General features: G+C 37.8%; 1 protein-coding gene across 1 annotated transcript in view; it reads right to left on the bottom strand.

Annotated features, from left to right (window-relative positions):
* BFSP1 (beaded filament structural protein 1) overlaps window positions 1-18,465 on the bottom strand; it is a 53,380-nt gene that overhangs the window by 12,881 nt on the left and 22,034 nt on the right. The window contains exons 3-5 of the mRNA XM_075596081.1: window positions 16,697-16,792; window positions 12,820-12,912; window positions 10,195-10,302 (exon numbers count right to left, since the gene is read on the bottom strand). Of these exons, the coding sequence (XP_075452196.1) occupies window positions 10,195-10,302; window positions 12,820-12,912; window positions 16,697-16,792 (297 nt within the window). The remainder of the gene's footprint in view (window positions 1-10,194; window positions 10,303-12,819; window positions 12,913-16,696; window positions 16,793-18,465) is intronic.

The raw sequence follows: 18,465 nt of genomic DNA on the forward strand, positions 1-18,465 counted from the left end.
GCAAAACAGACACAAGAATAAAAACATCCAATGTAATGTCCCCTAACCCCTTAATCACCATAGCGGTTATTAACCGCTACAGTCATTAAGGGGTTAACCCACCATCACCCACATACCCTCCCCCACTACCCCCCCACCCCCTGAGGCCTAACCACCCTCACCCACTACCCACAAGGGAGTCCTACCACATACCCTTGGGGCCAATACTCCCTCCCCCCACCCCAACACATACAGTACAATAATGTGCCAAATAACTATTATCCAGATAGGGATAATACATTATTTGGCCATTATTAAACACATTAACTAGCATAGTAAAATAAAGAAAATTCTACTAACCTCTTCAATAAGAAGGCCCCGTCGCCAGCATAATCCTTGTGGTCCATTGCCAAAATAATACATAGCCAATACATTCAATGACATTCACATATCAATGAACCCCTTAATCACCTTATTGGATACTAACCGCAAAGGTAATTAAGGGGTTAAGCCATCCTGGCAATGGCAATACACTTATCCATAACATCCTCAATGAAATAAAATGCAATTTCCTAAACAAATCTAATGTAATCATCCAATCTAAAGCATCAAATGCCACTTAAAACATTGCATTTACATTGTATACATGCTGCATAAAATGTAAGCTACATGTAGACGCTGCAAATCAATGTTAGCAATACAATATTTCAAATAAAATAGCATTACATCAAAAGAAGTATACTATGTAATCCAATAAAGTCACCATCAATCAATTAACATACATGAATTACATCCCAAAACAATTAAAATAGCATCCATACCAATTACACAATTAACTATAGCAACCGTTACAGAGAACAAGTTACCATCATACAAAATAGGACACCAACAATTACAATATACTAAAGCAAGCCTCACCATTACCTAAAGTACAGCATAGAAGCCCAAAAATTACATCTATCTAATTATAAAATACATTGAACACACATCTATGCATAGCAGCATAGCCACAATCATTTAAAATAGTGCAGAGCAAGCTTTTAAAACACTATCATTTCTTACCCTGTATGTATATATCTCTCAAGACTTACATACATATATACAGTGGCAAGAAATGATGTACAATAAAAACAGTTACATTAAATACATTTCTTTAGTTAACTTACCATTACTTGACCCACTCACCGACTCCCATTGATCAGCTTACTCACGAACCAATCCACGAACAGGAACCCAGAAAATAATACCAGAAAATAATAAACATTAAAATAATAAAACCCGACAATCCAGGGGTCTTCTACTTGTAATCCATCTTTATCTGTATTCTTCTATCTTCTTCCGGGGTCTTCTTCCCGTCTGCTGTCACGCCCTGGTCTTTTTTCTTCTGTAGGAGGTCATCCTCCTCGGCGTCTTGCTTCAAAATGAGACGACATAGGCTTTTAAAGGCCTATGATGTCACATTTTCATCATGGTTTCCACGGCCCCGATTGGGCCGTAAAAACCATGTGTTTTTGCCGATACAAAAAAAATGATGACGTCACTTAAAGGCAATGAAAGTACAGCCAATCAGAATGGCTTTGCTTCAATTGCCTTTAAGATGACGTCATTAAAAGAAACATGGCCGCCATCACATGGTATGGTAGCCAATCAGAGCGTGGGAAGTCTATCCCTACTCTGATTGGTTCTAGTACCATGTGACAGGCTTTCAATGATGTCATATCCGTTATTCCCGAAGCCTCTGTCACATGGTCTACTAGAGCCAATCAGAGATGGGATGGAGTTCCCACGCTCTGATTGGCTGCCGTACCATGTGAGGCCGGCCATGTTTCTTTTAATGACGTCATCTTAAAGGCAATTGAAGCAAAGCCATTCTGATTCGCTGTGCTTTCATTGCCTTTAAGTGACGTCATAATTTTTTTTGTATCGGCCAAAACACATGGTTTTCACGGCCCAATCAGGGCCGTGGGAACCATGACGAAAATGTGACGTCATAGGCTTTTAAAAGCCTATGTCGTCTCATTTTGAAGCAAGACGCCGAGGAGGAAGGACCTCCTACAGAAGAATGAAGACCAGGGCGTGGCAGCAGACGGGAAGAAGACCCCGGAAGAAGATAGAAGAAACAAGAATACAGAGGAAGATGGATTAGAAGTAGAAGACCCCTGGATTTTATTATTGTAATGTTTATTATTTTCTGGTTTATTATTTTATGGGTTCCTGTTCGTGGATTGGTTCGTGAGTAAGCTGATCAACGGGAGTCGGTGAGTGGGTCAAGTAATGGTAAGTGAACTAAAGAAATGTATTTAATGTAACTGTGTTTTTTGTTGCTTTTAACATGTGTTTTTTTTTTTTATTGTACATCATTTCTTGCCACTGTATGTATGTATGTATGTATGTATGTATGTATGTATGTATGTATGTATGTATGTATGTATGTATGTATGTCTAGAGAGATATATACATACAGGGTAAAAAATGATAGTGTTTTAAAAGCTTGCTTTGCACTATTTTAAATGATTGTGGCTATGCTGCTATGCATAGATGTGTGTTCAATGTATTTTATAATTAGAAAGATGTAATTTTGGGGCTTCTATGCTGTACTTTAGGTAATGGTGAGGCTTGCTTTAGTATATTGTAATTGTTGGTGTCCTATTTTGTATGATGGTAACTTGTTCTCTGTAACGGTTGCTATAGTTAATTGTGTAATTGGTATGGATGCTATTTTAATTGTTTTGGGATGTAATTCATGTATGTTAATTGATTGATGGTGACTTTATTGGATTACATAGTATACTTCTTTTGATGTAATGCTATTTTATTTGAAATATTGTATTGTTAACATTGATTTGCAGCATCTACATGTAGCTTACATTTTATGCAGCATGTATACAATGTAAATGCAATGTTTTAAGTGGCATTTGAGACTTTGGATTGGCATTTGATGCTTTAGATTGGATGATTACATTTGATTTGGTTAGGAAATTGCATTGTATTTCATTGAGGATGTTATGGATAATTGGTATTGCCATTGCCAGGATAGCTTAACCCCTTAATTACCTTTGCGGTTAGTACCTGAGAAGGCGATTAAGGGGTTCATTGATATGTGAATGTCATTGCAATGTATTGGCTATGTATTATTTTGGCAACGGACCACAAGGATGATGCTGACGACGGGGCCTTCTTATTGATGAGGTCAGTAGAATTTTCTTTATTTTACTATGCTAGTTAATGTGTTTAATAATGGCCAAATAATGTATTATCCCTATTTGGATAATAGTTATTTGGCACATTATTGTACTGTGTGTGTTGGGGTGGGGGTAGGGGGTATTGGCCCCAAGGGTATGTGGTAGGACTCCCTTGTGGGTAGTGGGTGAGGGTGGTTAGGCCTCGGGGGGTGGGGAGGTAGTGGGGGAGGGTATGTGGGTGATGGTGGGTTAACCCCTTAATGACTGTAGCGGTTAATAAACCGCTATGGTGATTAAGGGGTTAGGGGACATTACATTGGATGTTTTTATTCTTGTGTCTGTTTTGCAGAAGCGGATGGGGCATTAGCAGGATAAAGATGAGGATGGCCTTCATCGTGGCAGCCGAACATGGGTGAGTGCTATATGTATTTAATGTATTTATTGTTCTGTATGTATTTTAAATTGACACATGCACTATTATCCATTTGTGGATAATAGTAATGTTGCCCATTACTGTATTGTATGTTGTGTATTGCTATGTTTATTGGGGGCAATTGTCCCCAATAAACATACTATTATGCGTTAACCCCTTCATTGCCTTAGCGGCTATCCGCTATGGTAATGAAGCAGCATTAATGTATTTTAATAATATTGTGCGGGATCAGGGGGTCCCCTGAGCTGAACCGCATTGATTTGTGGCTCAGAGACCCCCTGCTTCCCGAGTTACAAGCCCCGGTTTGGGGCATCGGTTACAGTGTCGACGCCATGTTTATTGCGGGCACGTAGCGTATGGGACGCTATAAACATGGCGGTGACACTGCCCACCCGATCACACATACCGGGGCGTGTAACTCGGGAACCAGGGGGTCCCTGGTCCACAAAGCTATGCGGTTCAGCTCAGGGGACCCCCTGCTCACTGTACAGTATTATTAAAAAAATATTCAAGCTACTTCGCTACCATAGCAGATAGCCGCAAAGGTAAGGAACGAGTCTTTATTGATATGTGTGTTTTAGTCATAGTGTAGATGTGCAGAGGGTCTCCGGAGCTGAACCGCTTTGGTTTTAGGTCCGGGGACCCCCTGCTTCCCGAGATACAGGCCCCTTTATGGGGTGCCGGTATCCCTCTGCTTTGTTTACATTCCGCGGTCACGTGATCGGGACCTTTAAATGCAGAGGGATACCGGCACCTGTATCTCGGGAAGCAGGAGGTCCCCGGACCTGAAACCAATGCGGTTCAGCTCCGGAGACCCCCTGCACATGTACACTATGAATAAAAATGGTTTTAACAATAATTTTTAATGTGCCAATGTTTGCGCCGAGGGAGCAGCGGATCTCTCTCTGCTGCAAACACATCTCGGCAGGGGGCGGCTTCTCGGCAGCTTCTCGTCCGGCAGCCGTCTCGCCACCGGTTACTAGTCATTTTATCAAATGGTGGTGGCGCATTCATTCAACAGGGATTCGCCCCTTACAGCATACAGCGAGTTTAACACGCCAAAAACATGGCTAATTGCTAAACTGGCTAATGCATTTTTTCGCTGCTTACTGCATGATGCCCTATGTCTGCATTTGGATATGACTATCACCCCCAATTATTGTGACCTCGCTAATATACTAAGAAACACTAGTATACCGTGTCAACTCCCTTCACTTTATAAGTCTCTATTATAAGACTTATAGTACAATCTATTAATTGGAAAATATTGAGCGTCGTGACCGTGCATAAATACAAATTAACTATGCATGCACACTGTTTTATGATACGAGTTTAACTGTTACCCAGTCCACTCTTTTGACCCCTAATACTAATAGGGGGTCTTTAGTGCTCCAGCTCCAGTTTATAGTTCTGGAGTTTTAGTAGATTTAAAAACTCTCGCTCACTAAATAAGTGAAGTGGTAAGATAAATAGATACAATGACAACACTTCATCAAGTGGACCTAATAGGGAAAATATCAACAACAGTTACTATCTTGTTGCTTTTAGTGTATAGATCACTGATTGGCCATAGTCTTTACTTTACCAGTCTGATACATTTTTTTAGACTATCATCAATTAAAAGGATTGTAATCTTCACTCACTAAACAATGACACTTTGGGGCCTATGCAGAGATCTGCGAGAATGGCCATTCGCCAGACTTAAAACTCTCCATGTTTTTGGCGGATTCCCCTCGCAGTACGCAGGAAGGTGCGCATATCTGTGAGAGGAATCCGGCAGAGAGATGGCGAGCCCTGGCGAGAATGGCTCTGCTGGTGAGATCTGTCAGCAGAGAGCGAGATCCGCCTCTCTCTGCACAAATCTCGGCGGCAGAAAAAAAATGTGTACATATCAATAGGATTGCTATTGTAGATGTGCAGGGGGTCTCCGGAGATGAACCGCGTTGGTTTTATGCCCGGGGACCCCCTGCTTCCCGAGATACAGGCCCCGTTATGAGGTAACTGTATCTCCTATGCATTGAGATAGCCCGATCACGTGACGCGGGACATTTCCATTCATAGGAGATACTGGCACCTCATAAAGCTACCTGTATCTCGGGAAGCAGGGGATCCCCGGACATAAAACCAACACGGTTCATGTCCAGAGACCCTCTGCTCATGTACACTAATAATAAAAATACAGTAATGCTGCTTCATTACCTTACCGGCTATCCGTTAAGGCAATGAAGGGGTTAAGTCACAGAAGCATGTATATTGGTGACAATGGCCCCCAATAAACATTGCAATACACAACACAATCATGTTCTGTGCCCCCAACAACACCTAAACCCTCCTTTTATACATAACCAATAGTAATTTTTTTAGGCACAGGAATGGTACTATAGGCTGGCGGTGGCCCTCGGGTGTTGCCTGCAGTATCAAGTCTGTGCCCAAAAAAATTATTACAAGACACATAAATACTTTAACATAAATACACCCCATCCTCCTACCCACCCCTATGAGGCATAACCACCATCACCCCAATACACCGGGAGGCCTACCGTCCGTCCCTTGGGGACAATAACCCCTACCCCCAATACCCACATTCAAAACAATACACACACCCGCAAGAAGCATAACAATTATTAAAAAACTATACATAACCCACCCACACCATATAGCAAATATATTGTGGTGTTACTTAACCCCTTAATAACAATAACGGTTAATAAGCGCTAAAGTAATTAATGGGTTAAGCCACCCTTTACCCATTCATTTGTAGAGTGGCTTCATCATTCTCTTTATATATATATAGATATATATATATATATATATATATATATATATATGTATATATATATATATTATGTTACCTATATCTGTAAAAATATATGTAAAATATAGGTATGATTAAGCAATCTACAAAGAAATGGGAAAGGATATGCATGTAGCAATGTAAAACATCCGATCTGCAATTGACAACATCACTGCCAAATTAAAAACAAATCCAAATGAAAATAAAAACACATATCATCAGAGAATACAGCAAGCACCTATCCAAAGCAGTAAAGAGTAAAGTGCTATAAAACTTACCATTGAACAATGTGTACATGAAGCAAATAATATTTCCATCATGTACACAATTGCAATCAATAGTCCAAAACAAATACACGATTGAAAGTAAACATTCTATATAAACAAAGCAAGTCGACAATAATACCATAATACAATTATCAACACACAATTAATGCCATCAGAAATACATTACAAGCAAATCTAAACAAAATACACTATTCAAGATTGCTATGCAAACACAAAACCATTGCAAAAATAAATTTATTTCTAACTAACACGATCGTACACAATCTAAATGCACCAAATAAGCCACATTAAACCATTAAGGCAGGGTCCCAATATATACCCATGCAATCATCATCATGTTAAATGAGAAAAGTAAATCTACATAACATTTCATACACACAATAGTAAGCAAACAGGGAAAAGAGTTGTATAATACATGACAAAATGCAATAAACATTTGAAAAACAACCCGTTAATAAACATGTATGTATTTCTGATGGCATTAATTGTGTGTTGATAATGTATTATTGTCGACTTGCTTTGTTTATATAGAATGTTTACTTTCAATCGTGTATTTGTTTTGGACTATTGATTGCAATTGTGTACATGATGGAAATATTATTTGCTTCATGTACACATTGTTCAATGGTAAGTTTTATAGCACTTTACTCTTTACTGCTTTGGATAGGTGCTTGCTGTATTCTCTGATGATATGTGTTTTTATTTTCATTTGGATTTGTTTTTAATTTGGCAGTGATGTTGTCAATTGCAGATCGGATGTTTTACATTGCCACATGCATATCCTTTCCCATTTCTTTGTAGATTGCTTAATCATACCTATATTTTACATATATTTTTACAGATATATGTAACATAATATATATATATATATATATATATATATATATATATATATATATATATATATACACACATATATATATATATAAAGAGAATGATGAAGCCACTCTACAAATGAATGGGTAAAGGGTGGCTTAACCCATTAATTACTTTAGCGCTTATTAATCGTTATTGTTATTAAGGGGTTAAGTAACACCACAATATATTTGCTATATGGTGTGTGTGAGTTATGTATAGTTTATTAGTAATTGTTATGTTTATTGCGGATGTGTGTATTGTTTTGAATGTGGGTATTGGGGGTAGGGGTTATTGTCACCAAGGGACGGACGGTAGGCCTCCCGTGTGTTGGGGTGATGTGGTTATGCCTCACAGGGGTGGGTAGTGGGGGTTGTACTTAGCCCTTCAGAGTGGTGGGTGAGGATGGGTTAACCCCTTAATGACAGTAGCGGTTAATAACCACTACGGTAATTAAGTGGTTAGGGGACATAACATTGGCTACTGTTATGCTTATTTATTTCAAAGTGTTTCTGTGTGTTTTACTTATTTTTGGGTGCACAGACTTGATACTGCAGCCAAGTGGGGACCCCTGCGGGAACACCCGAGGACCAGGCTATAGTGTCATTGCGTGCATGCCAAAAATGATATGGAACTGAAGGGGTTCCTTGTGTATTTCTTTATATATATATATATATATATATATATATATATATATATATATATATATATATATATATATATATAAATACACTGTATATACTGTGGGCTCTCCATTCTTTTTTATTCACACTGATACACATACACACTCTTTCATCACTTGCTTTCAGGAACCTTTTGACACCTCCAGCCATAAAACACATCCACACCGGGGGAAGGACCAGCACAGATAACATTCCAATAGACACTGTTTATAGTATAGCTTTTGCTTGCTTCATTCATTGTAACATCGTCGGAAGAAGAGATCAGTGTATCTTTCGAAAAGTTTGCAAAAAAACAAAAAATAATTTGGTAGAACCTTTGGAGCCAAAGGTTCTAGTGAAATAGATTTTTTTTGTGAAAATTATCTGTTTCATTTTTCAGAGTTTCAAAATAGCAGCACTGTATCTTTTTGCAATTTCTTTTTTTTAAGTTTCAGCATTTTTCTAAAGCAAAATTAATCGAAATGTACTTCATTTTTAACAGTTAGGTGAATTTGTTGCAAACTTTTGGATCAAAGCAAACTTTTTCACCGAACTAAAAAGGGTGAAATTTGTTTAAGCGTGTGAAAAATTCTCACATCTCTATCTCTCATTGAAATGTAATATAATGTTGCAGAAGCAAGACACTAGATGGCACTAAAACATAGGGATTTGAAAAACGACAGCAGTCTTTTGTTTTCGCACATTATTTTTTCCGGTACAAAAAAAATCACAAGAAAAATGAAATATCATACGTGTTGCTGATCCAAATCAATATCATACATAGAAACATGTTCCTGTAAAATGCCCTTTATAAATGTAAGATTTGTTGTGTACGTGCAATATTTAGAAAATATATTTTCATTTTGCCACTGTGTAATTTATAGCCCCATTCCAAACCTTATTAATATTAACAATTTACAAAAATGAAAGCTATAATATTGTAGAGTTATAGAGGCAGTCCTGAATCTCAGGGAATTAAAGTCATACCTTTCATGCAACACTTAGGCCAAAATTTACTAAACAGGGCCAAGCGTTTAGGTACTTTATGGTCCATTTATTGGGTTTATGACATCCTAATAAATATAATACTTTGGTACTGTACCTAGTGATCATGTGATATGAGCGCTACTAAAAGTCCTACAGAGTGATACACACTCGTGGGACATTTATACCAACCTGTTCTAAAGAAGAGAGGACAAAGATTTAAAAGCTAACACACCAGGAATATAGAAGTGTTGCCATTATTACATTTTCAATAATCAAGTAATTTTTGGTACAGTTTTATTATTTTAACATGGTAATCCAAAACAAACGTGTGAATTTGTAGTTTGCTGGTTATTTTAGAAAGGGACAAGAAGATAAGTAGAAGGCAGTTCTCAATACATTAGATTCACTGTTTTGAATGTACAGTATCCTTGCAAGGAATAAAACTGCAAACAAATGACCTCAAATCGCTTTCAGCATTTTTAATCTTCAAAAGAGCATGCAGATGATAAGTTTCTGGCCATGTAGGTTCTTCGTCAGGGGACCCTAATAAGAGGATACGTGGACAAACATGTATCATCTGCATGCTTTTTTAAAGATTAAAAATGCTTTGAAATCATCTCAGTTTGTTGAGCTTTATTCCTGGCAAGGTTAGAAAATTGTGTAGAGCAGCGGTGCGCAACTAGAGGGTGCACCCCCCCTGCGCGGGGTTTACAGAGGCCCCGCGCACTTCCCGAAGGCACTTAAATTAAGTGCCGGGGGAAGCGACGAAGGCCTCTGTAAACCTCACTTACCTTGGCTTCGGCGGCTTCTTAGACGCATCGCCAGGGCAACGCGGCGAGGTCATGTGACGTCATGTTGCCATGGCAACGTGACGTCATGACACCGCAGCTGGAGCCGAGGTAAGAGGGGGGGGGGGGGCGCGGAAAGGGGAGAACTGCCGGCAGGGGGGGGGGGGGGGGCACAGGGAAAAAAGTTTGCGCTCCCCTGGTGTAGAGGATAAAATGATAGGAGTTACCTCAGACTGCAGTTTAAACTTCTGAGCCTGCAGTTGACATAGGATGCTCTTATATTCTTCTAGTTGGCTCTGTAGTATTGGAATTCTTCTCTCAGATATCAGCTTCTCCTACAGGAAATAAAATAGGGGTTCTAATATTTATAAACAGATTTGGCCATTAGCCTGTATCTGAAAAAGTATTGTGTTCTAACATATATTTTATCTTATTCCACTTGTGGATGGATACATTTAAAAAAAAAATAGCATGATGTTAAACACAGCATTTGGCTTAATTTGCAAGAATTACATTTCTTCATCAATTTTGTTAGATATTAAATCATTTGGGTATTATTGGTCTACTATCGACAAAATGGATGTAAAAAAGTGGGCAATCAATGGCACCAGATTTATTATGGAAATATCTTACCTTTAAAATATATGTTTTTAATTTGCTTCTTTCATTTTTAACAAGGGGAACACGATTAAATATGGGTTGATTTATTAATCTTCAGGCTACAAATTGGGGCAAAACCGGTGCAAGACCCAGCACCAAGATTTTAAAAAGAAAATAAATCCTATTGGAAGCAATGGGGAGGAGGGGGGTCATGATAAATGTGGTTCTGCAGCCAAGAGACTTTGATAAATAGACCACGGAGACCCTGATGTCTTTGTCCCAAGATTTCTGTATCGCTCCAGGAAACGTTTTGCATACTTTAAAACAATTTTGTTTAAATGTAACATACATTTAGATGGCTTAAAAAGGTGTATTATCTACACCCCGTGGTCATCAACAGGCCACTGTCATTAGTGGGGCATTTGGACAAAAATAGTTTTGTGAAAATTCACCAAAAAAGGAAGGGACTATGTACTAACACAGAGTATTTATTGAAATTTGTGTCGCGTCAAAAATGTTAGTGCTAAAAAGTAATACAAACCGTATAAAAAATGCGTTGTGTGTATGAAGACTTCATACATATAACCCATAATTAGTTGTTTGAAATGATTTTTTATGCATCCCTCGTGTTAAATACTTGATTGATACACTTTAAATTAAAACAGAATCACATTTTTTTTTTTTTTTTACTTTAGAAATTGTATTGGTGAATATACATTTTATTATGTACTATATGTTACTGCACTATTATTTATAGCCATGCTGTGAAAATAATTAACTTTGTTAATCTATATAATGAAACATCCATGCTGCCTGACATGCGTTTTTGGGTTGATACATACGGTAGCAACTTAATTATGTGCTAACATTATTAACAATCCTTTTTGGTGTTATGCCAAGTTCATTTTGGCAGACGATTTTGACTCACGTTCTCTTTTTCTTTGGCGCACAAAATTATTGTTTTTTTGTGCAGGCCATTTCTTCGCGCCAAAACAAATAAGACATCATTTTTGATGCAGCTGGAGAAATGTTAGGTTAGTACACAGGCACAGAGAAGCACATTTGAAACTGAGTTTGACATGCACCTATTTTGAGCTAAAAAAAATAATTGCGATTATTTATGTACATATTATTTTACGCTACGCACTTCACACAAATGCCGAGATGACGTGCATTGAATGTAGGAACATAATTAATGATGTATCCACATATGTTGCTAATAATTTCAGGTAAGTAAATATTTTTTTTATTGCAATACACTCTTTTTTGTTTTTGTTTTAAAACACAAGTCTATACATAGGACAAAGGTGTGTACTGTGTAGCGCTATTCAAATAGTACTTATATAAAAAATACAATAAATAACACTCTAATATAAATAATGAGTGAATTGAATAATGGGGGCTGCCAACTAAAACACTAACTACTCTAAGTAAGTGGACAAGATACAAAAAAACAGATATTAGGGGCGCCCTTACACCTACATAAAGTGAATAACACTTCATTTCACATCCTTGGAATTTTGGGGGACTTTTTCAGCACTTTGTCACACCCATACGGTTGTATTCACATATGTTGTAATTATATTCATTGCATCTTATTTCAGTGTTATTCACTTTATGTAGGTATAAGGGCGCCCCTAATATCTGTTTTTTTGTAACAAGTCTATATATAGCCTTATTTGGCTTCACAGCTTAATGTCCTACATTTACGCATTATGTACTATGCTCTTTTAGATTTTGTCATATAGTAAGTTATGTATCAAGGCAATTTTGCAGCAAGAAAGTGTGATTTGACGCATTTCAACATCTTTTTGAAGCATAGTTGCATCAAATGTATGAAATCTCTCTCACAACCCATATTTCAGGGTGCTTCAGGTCTGGTAAAATTCAAAGATTGATTGACAATGTCTCATTTTGGTTTGACTTTGAGCTTTGAGCTACACTTTTAAGGGTAAAAAAATAGTAAACCATATATTCAGTTTCTGTGTAAGATAAAATGATACCTGTATGAGCGTCATGTCTTTGCTCTCTGATTAGTTTACATGTAAGCTCCTCGGAGAAGGGACTCCTCTTCCTAAATGTTACATTTATGTCTGAAGCACTTATTCCCATGACCCATTATTGATACTGTATTTGTTATTTATATGAATGTCACGTGTATTACTACTGTGAAGCGCTATGTGCATTAATGGCGCTATATAAATAAAGACATACAATACAAGTATATATTGTATGATAACATTTACACTTACCTCATACATGCCAGCAGTAATGGCTGCCACAGGAGGAGTTGTTTCGATGATCTGTTGTAATATATTGACATAGGTCTGAATTTCCATTAGATTCTGTTGAGTAAGAAAGACATTATTGGTGTGATTTCCAATAATTGTAGAGACACAAGAAAACATTTTGTATTTCGTAAATATGTAAGCAGATGTGAAACTTACTGTAAAATAGTATGCTAAAGTGAGATTGAGGATGAATGAAGTGTGGGATCTCATTTACTCTTTGTTCTTGCAGCAACGAGCAATCATGGGCAAATGTATTAATTGTGCGATATTGTAAAGATTGTTGCACAAACATCAATAATTTTAATATTAAAAGAATAACATACAATGTACCCCAGTACTGTGAGCTGCCCCCAGATGTGTGTGACATTTTCACTGAAATTTGTGAACCACGTGAAATTATGCGGTTTTATTTTAGTGAATATTTTTGCAAAAACAGCAAGCATTAAAAAAGTAAATGTGCCAGGTTATGTTCCCCTTTATATACAGATGCAGCCACGAGTATTGGAACACTTACCTGGGAAATTCTGGGGCAGGCTCACAGTAAATCCCTCAACATTGTCTGAACATTGCCTCAACATTTCTGTGAGATTCCTAATGGCCCATCGGAGTAACACAGCAGGGGTCCCTGCAGTCCCATTCAAACTGACCCCTGCTGTGTTAATCCACTGGGCCATTAGGAATCTCACATAAAAGTTGAGGCAATGTTCAGACAATGTTGAGGGATTTACTGTGAGACTGCCCCAGAATTTAAAAAGCAACCGTTCTAATACTCGTGGCTGCATCTGTACTGTTTGTATCTGTATATGAAATTTGAGCAAAATTGGCAACATTTTAAACAATGTCAAATTTTGCACAAAATGGGTGATTTCAAATAAAATGCCAAAGTTTTCTCAAAGTAACTTTGAAGTGATTTGTACACATTTAGCTGTCACCATGTAATATAGTTAGGGAACTCTGGTAACATGCAAAATTCAAGAACAAAACTTGGGAGGATTAGAAAACTCACCAGATCATGGACTATGTCATGAAGTTCTGCCATGTCTTATTTGTGTAATATTTAAAAATAAAAGTCTGTTTTTAAGAAGAAGTATTCTAGCAGTGTGGTATAAATGAGGATGCTGCAAAGAATATAGTAATTGGCTTGTAAAGCAATGTTATTTATGCCTAGACCATATAAAATTATCAATTTTGTGCATTACTAATATTGTGCATTATTTCATGTACAATAAATAAGGGAACAAGTCCCAAATATAACAATGTGGAGTAGAAACAGTCTCTGTGTGGGAAGGTACTTGTCCTTTTAAGTATGGTCACACTTCATAGGACATGTGGAAAGCAGAAGAGAGACAGCACTCAAACCCAAGAAGTAGTAACACTCACGGTTAATAGAAGAATATCCAAATTCACTTCAAACAATATGCTGTACATGGATAATGAAGAAAAGTGTGCCTTTATTGGTAAAGGAACATACTTCACCACAAAGTGACATTTCAGGCCTGTTGACAGACTTTCATCAGACACCCACCTACAAACCGTGGGTGTTACTCCTTCTTGGGTTTGAGTGCTGTCTCTCTTCTGCTTTCCACATGTCCTATGAAATGTGACCATACTTTAAAGGACAAGTACCTTCCCACACAGAGACTGTTTTGACTCCACATTGTGATATTTGGGACTTACATAGTTACATATTAGATGAGGTTGAAAAAAGACTTCCGTCCATCAAGTTCAACCTATGCTAAATTTAGTCAACAGATACTTTATCCTATATCTATACTTATTGATCCAGAGGAAGGCAAACAAAAAACCCCATTAAGGGGAAAAATTAATTCCTTCCTGACTCCAAGAATTGGCAATCGGATTAATCCCTGGATCAACATCCTTCCCATGTATACTTATTTGGTATATCCCTGTATACCTTTCCCAACTAAAAAGATCTATTGTATCTGCCATCACAGTCTCCATGGGTAATGAATTCCACATTTTAACTGCCCTTACTGTAAAGAACCCTTTCCTTTGTTGCTGGTGAAATTTCCTTTCCTCCAACCTTAAGGGGTGGCCCCGAGTCCTTTGTACTGCCCGTGGGATGAATAGTTCTTTTGAAAGCTCCTTGTATTGTCCCTGAATATATTTGTATAGAGTTATCATATCCCCTCTTAGACGCCTCTTTTCTAATGTAAATAAATCTAATTTAGCTAGCCTCTCCTCATAAGTTAGAATGTCCATCCCATTTATTAATTTGGTGGCTCTTCTCTGCACTCTCTCTAGTTCCATAATGTATTTTCTTAGGATTGGCGCCCAAAATTGTACTCCATATTCAAGGTGTGGTCTTACTAATGCTTTGTAAAGGGGCATTATTATGTTTACTTCCCTTCCATCCATTGCCCGTTTGATGCCAGATAAGATCTTGTTTGCCTTTGCAGCTACTGCATGACATTGGGCACTATTGCTAAGCCTGCTGTCTACAAGCACTCCTAAATCCTTCTCCATCAAGGATTCCCCCAATATATCTCCATTTAATTTGTAAGTCGCCTTTTTATTCTTGTATCCCAAATGCATAACCTTACATTTATCTGTATTAAACCTCATCTGCTATTTACCTGCCCACGTTTCCAGTCTCTCCAAGTCCTTCTGAAGATAAATTACATCCTGCTCTGATTCTATTACCTTACACAATTTAGTATCATCAGCAAAGATGGAGACTTTGCTCTCGATCCCAACCTCAAGGTCATTAATAAACAAGTTAAAAAGCAGTGGTCCCAGTACCAATCCCTGAGGTACTCCACTCATGACTTTAGCCCAACCTGAAAAAGTTTCATTTATGACAACCCTCTGTTGTCTGTCCTTTAACCAGTTTTCAATCCAGGTGCATATATTATTACTGAATCCAACTTTCTTTATTTTGTACACCAACCTCTTGTGTGAAACAGTATCAAAAGCCTTTGCAAAATCTAAGTAGACCACATCAACTGCATTACCCTGGTCTAAATTCCTACTTACCTCCTCAAAGAAACAAATAAGGTTAGTTTGGCAAGATCTATCCTTCATAAATCCATGCTGACTATTACTAATAATTTTGTTTTCCATTAGGTATTCCTGAATATTATCCCGTATTAAACCTTCAAGTAGTTTCCCTACTATTGAAGTCAGGCTTACAGGTCTGTAATTTCCCGGTTGTGATCTAGCTCCCTTTTTAAATATAGGCACCACATCTGCTTTACGCCAATCTTGTGGTGCTGAGCCTGTGGAAATGGAGTCCTTGAATATTAAATATAATGGTTTTGCTATTACTGAGCTTAACTCCTTGAGAACTCTTGGATGTATGCCATCGGGGCCAGGTGCCTTATTTACTTTAATTTTTTGAAGTCGCTTATGAACTTCTTCCTCAGTTAACCAATTGTTCATTAATATGGAGGTTGTGGCTTCCTCCTGCGGCACTACTATTGAACTTGATTCTTCCCTGGTAAACACAGAGGCAAAGAATTTGTTTAATACTCAGCTTTTTCCTTACATATTGTAAATGAAATAATGCACAATATTAGCATGCACAAAATTGATAATTTTATATGGTCTAATTTCTACATATATATTATTTAATGCATCAATATACATTTAATCATTTTCCTCTTCAAAGCAATATGGATATTGATGTATTTTTTCGGTGTAAGTGTCAATGTCTTGATTATCATTAATAATATTGATAATAGAAATAAAAAAGAAGTGTGATACATCAATTATTAGCAGTAGCCTGAAAGTCATGTGACAACAATCAAAATCACAATATCATATTAATTTATTATCATATTAAGGTCTGTCACTCAAGGGTATCCATTCATTTTACCTTCTTGTACCTGTCCTTTGCGGCATTAATGTCATCTTGCAGGAACTGCGATTCAATCTGAAGTTCAAGGTTACTTAACAGAGCTTCATCTGCATCCTAAAACAAAAGTCAAAATGTTGGGTCTGTGGCAAAGTGCTACAAATATCCCCTCTGGAACCGAGTTTTGTAGGTAGTACAGCATACTCACGTGGATATGACCCAGGGAAGCTAGGGCACCATTGGTGATGGCCAAGTGGTATCTTGGTGTCTGTGGGAGCACTATACCCGGCCCATATTCTATAACAGATCCTGGCTATGTGGCACTAAGTTTTCTCCTTCGAGATATTTAATAGACTGAAATAATATAAACTGAATTATATATTATTCTTTTTTTTAACAAGAAGGCTGTGAAAAAAAATGTTTCAAACTTTTACTAGAATTGCACGTATGCTGCAGCCATGGACAGGAGATCCTTGGACCTGGAAAGTTACTTGCAAGTTAATAACATTGCTAATCGCACATGAACAGTACATGTTCAAATGATTCTCATAAACAAAAATGGCAATAATTACGTTTACTTCTTTACTATCTCCTATCACAGATGTAAACGCACCCCTAAATTTTAGGCAGCAATCCCCAATCCCCAATCGCAATAGCATGCGTTATATCAGAATTACTCAGGCAAAGGCAGAACACAGGAACCAGAGGTTTGTAATTACTATTAATATGTAAATTTTTTTTTAACTTTAGAAACAGCTGTCTTTATTACAGATCTTATTCTGGCTTTTCTTCTCTTCATTAATGTATAACACCTAATTGATGCCAAAAAAAGAAGTTGTAGTAGACAAAACAGATGTGCAGAACTATCCAAAATGCAGTCACAAAATATATAACTTTCAATAAAGTATTGCCTGAATGTGAACAAAAAGGCAGAATATAGATGTTGCGTAACCGGATGTACTGTACCTCAAATTTAGCCTAAACGGAAGTATGTAGTAAGAGGTCATGTGACCTGCTGCATTTGCTTCTGAGTTTTGTGTGTTAGGCTACGGCCCCAGTATTTACTGCTGCACACGCACCTGGAGACCTTGCGGCGCGTGCACAGTTAAAAAAAAATCGCAATTGACAATCTGTAGGGGGGCGATGGGATGTGTGGGTTGGCGGGGCCATGACGGAAGGCGCGGCCATGATGGGGCATATCTGCCCTTCCATTGGCTACCCGCCGACCACGTGATCATGTTGCAGCATGGGAAGGCAACATTTTTGTCTTCCCTGCCAGTATACGTGTCATTACGCTTTGTGCGCCCATTATATACATATATATAATCTTCAGCCCTTGTCGATCAACTGCTAGACGAAAGCCGCCTCAGTGATCTTACTGCAACTCTGCAACTGTCGTTGTGAACGCCTTTTCTCCACGTTGCTCCAACAAATCATCTTCCCACCTTACTTTTAGTCATTGTGTTGGTCTTTTAATATTTTTGGAAATCAGTCGAGTGCTATCTCTGTCCAATGATAGTAATTTCTTCTTGAACTATATCCAGCCCACACCATTTCCATTTCTTCACCCTTCTAATGATGTGATAGACACGTGTTTTCTTTCAAACCCATTTATTCTTCTTCCTGTCTCTTCAGGTAATACCCAGCATACATCTTTCCATACTTCTTTGAGTGGTCTGAAGCTTCTGAATTGTCAACTCATTTCCACGTTTCACATCCATTCGTAAGCACAGGCAGGATACAGGGGTCAAACTTTCCTCTTGAGGAATAGTGGAAGATTCCCTTGATAG

The sequence above is a fragment of the Ascaphus truei genome, chromosome 4 (assembly GCF_040206685.1).
Source record: "Ascaphus truei isolate aAscTru1 chromosome 4, aAscTru1.hap1, whole genome shotgun sequence".
In the NCBI taxonomy this organism is placed as follows: Eukaryota; Metazoa; Chordata; class Amphibia; order Anura; family Ascaphidae; genus Ascaphus; species Ascaphus truei.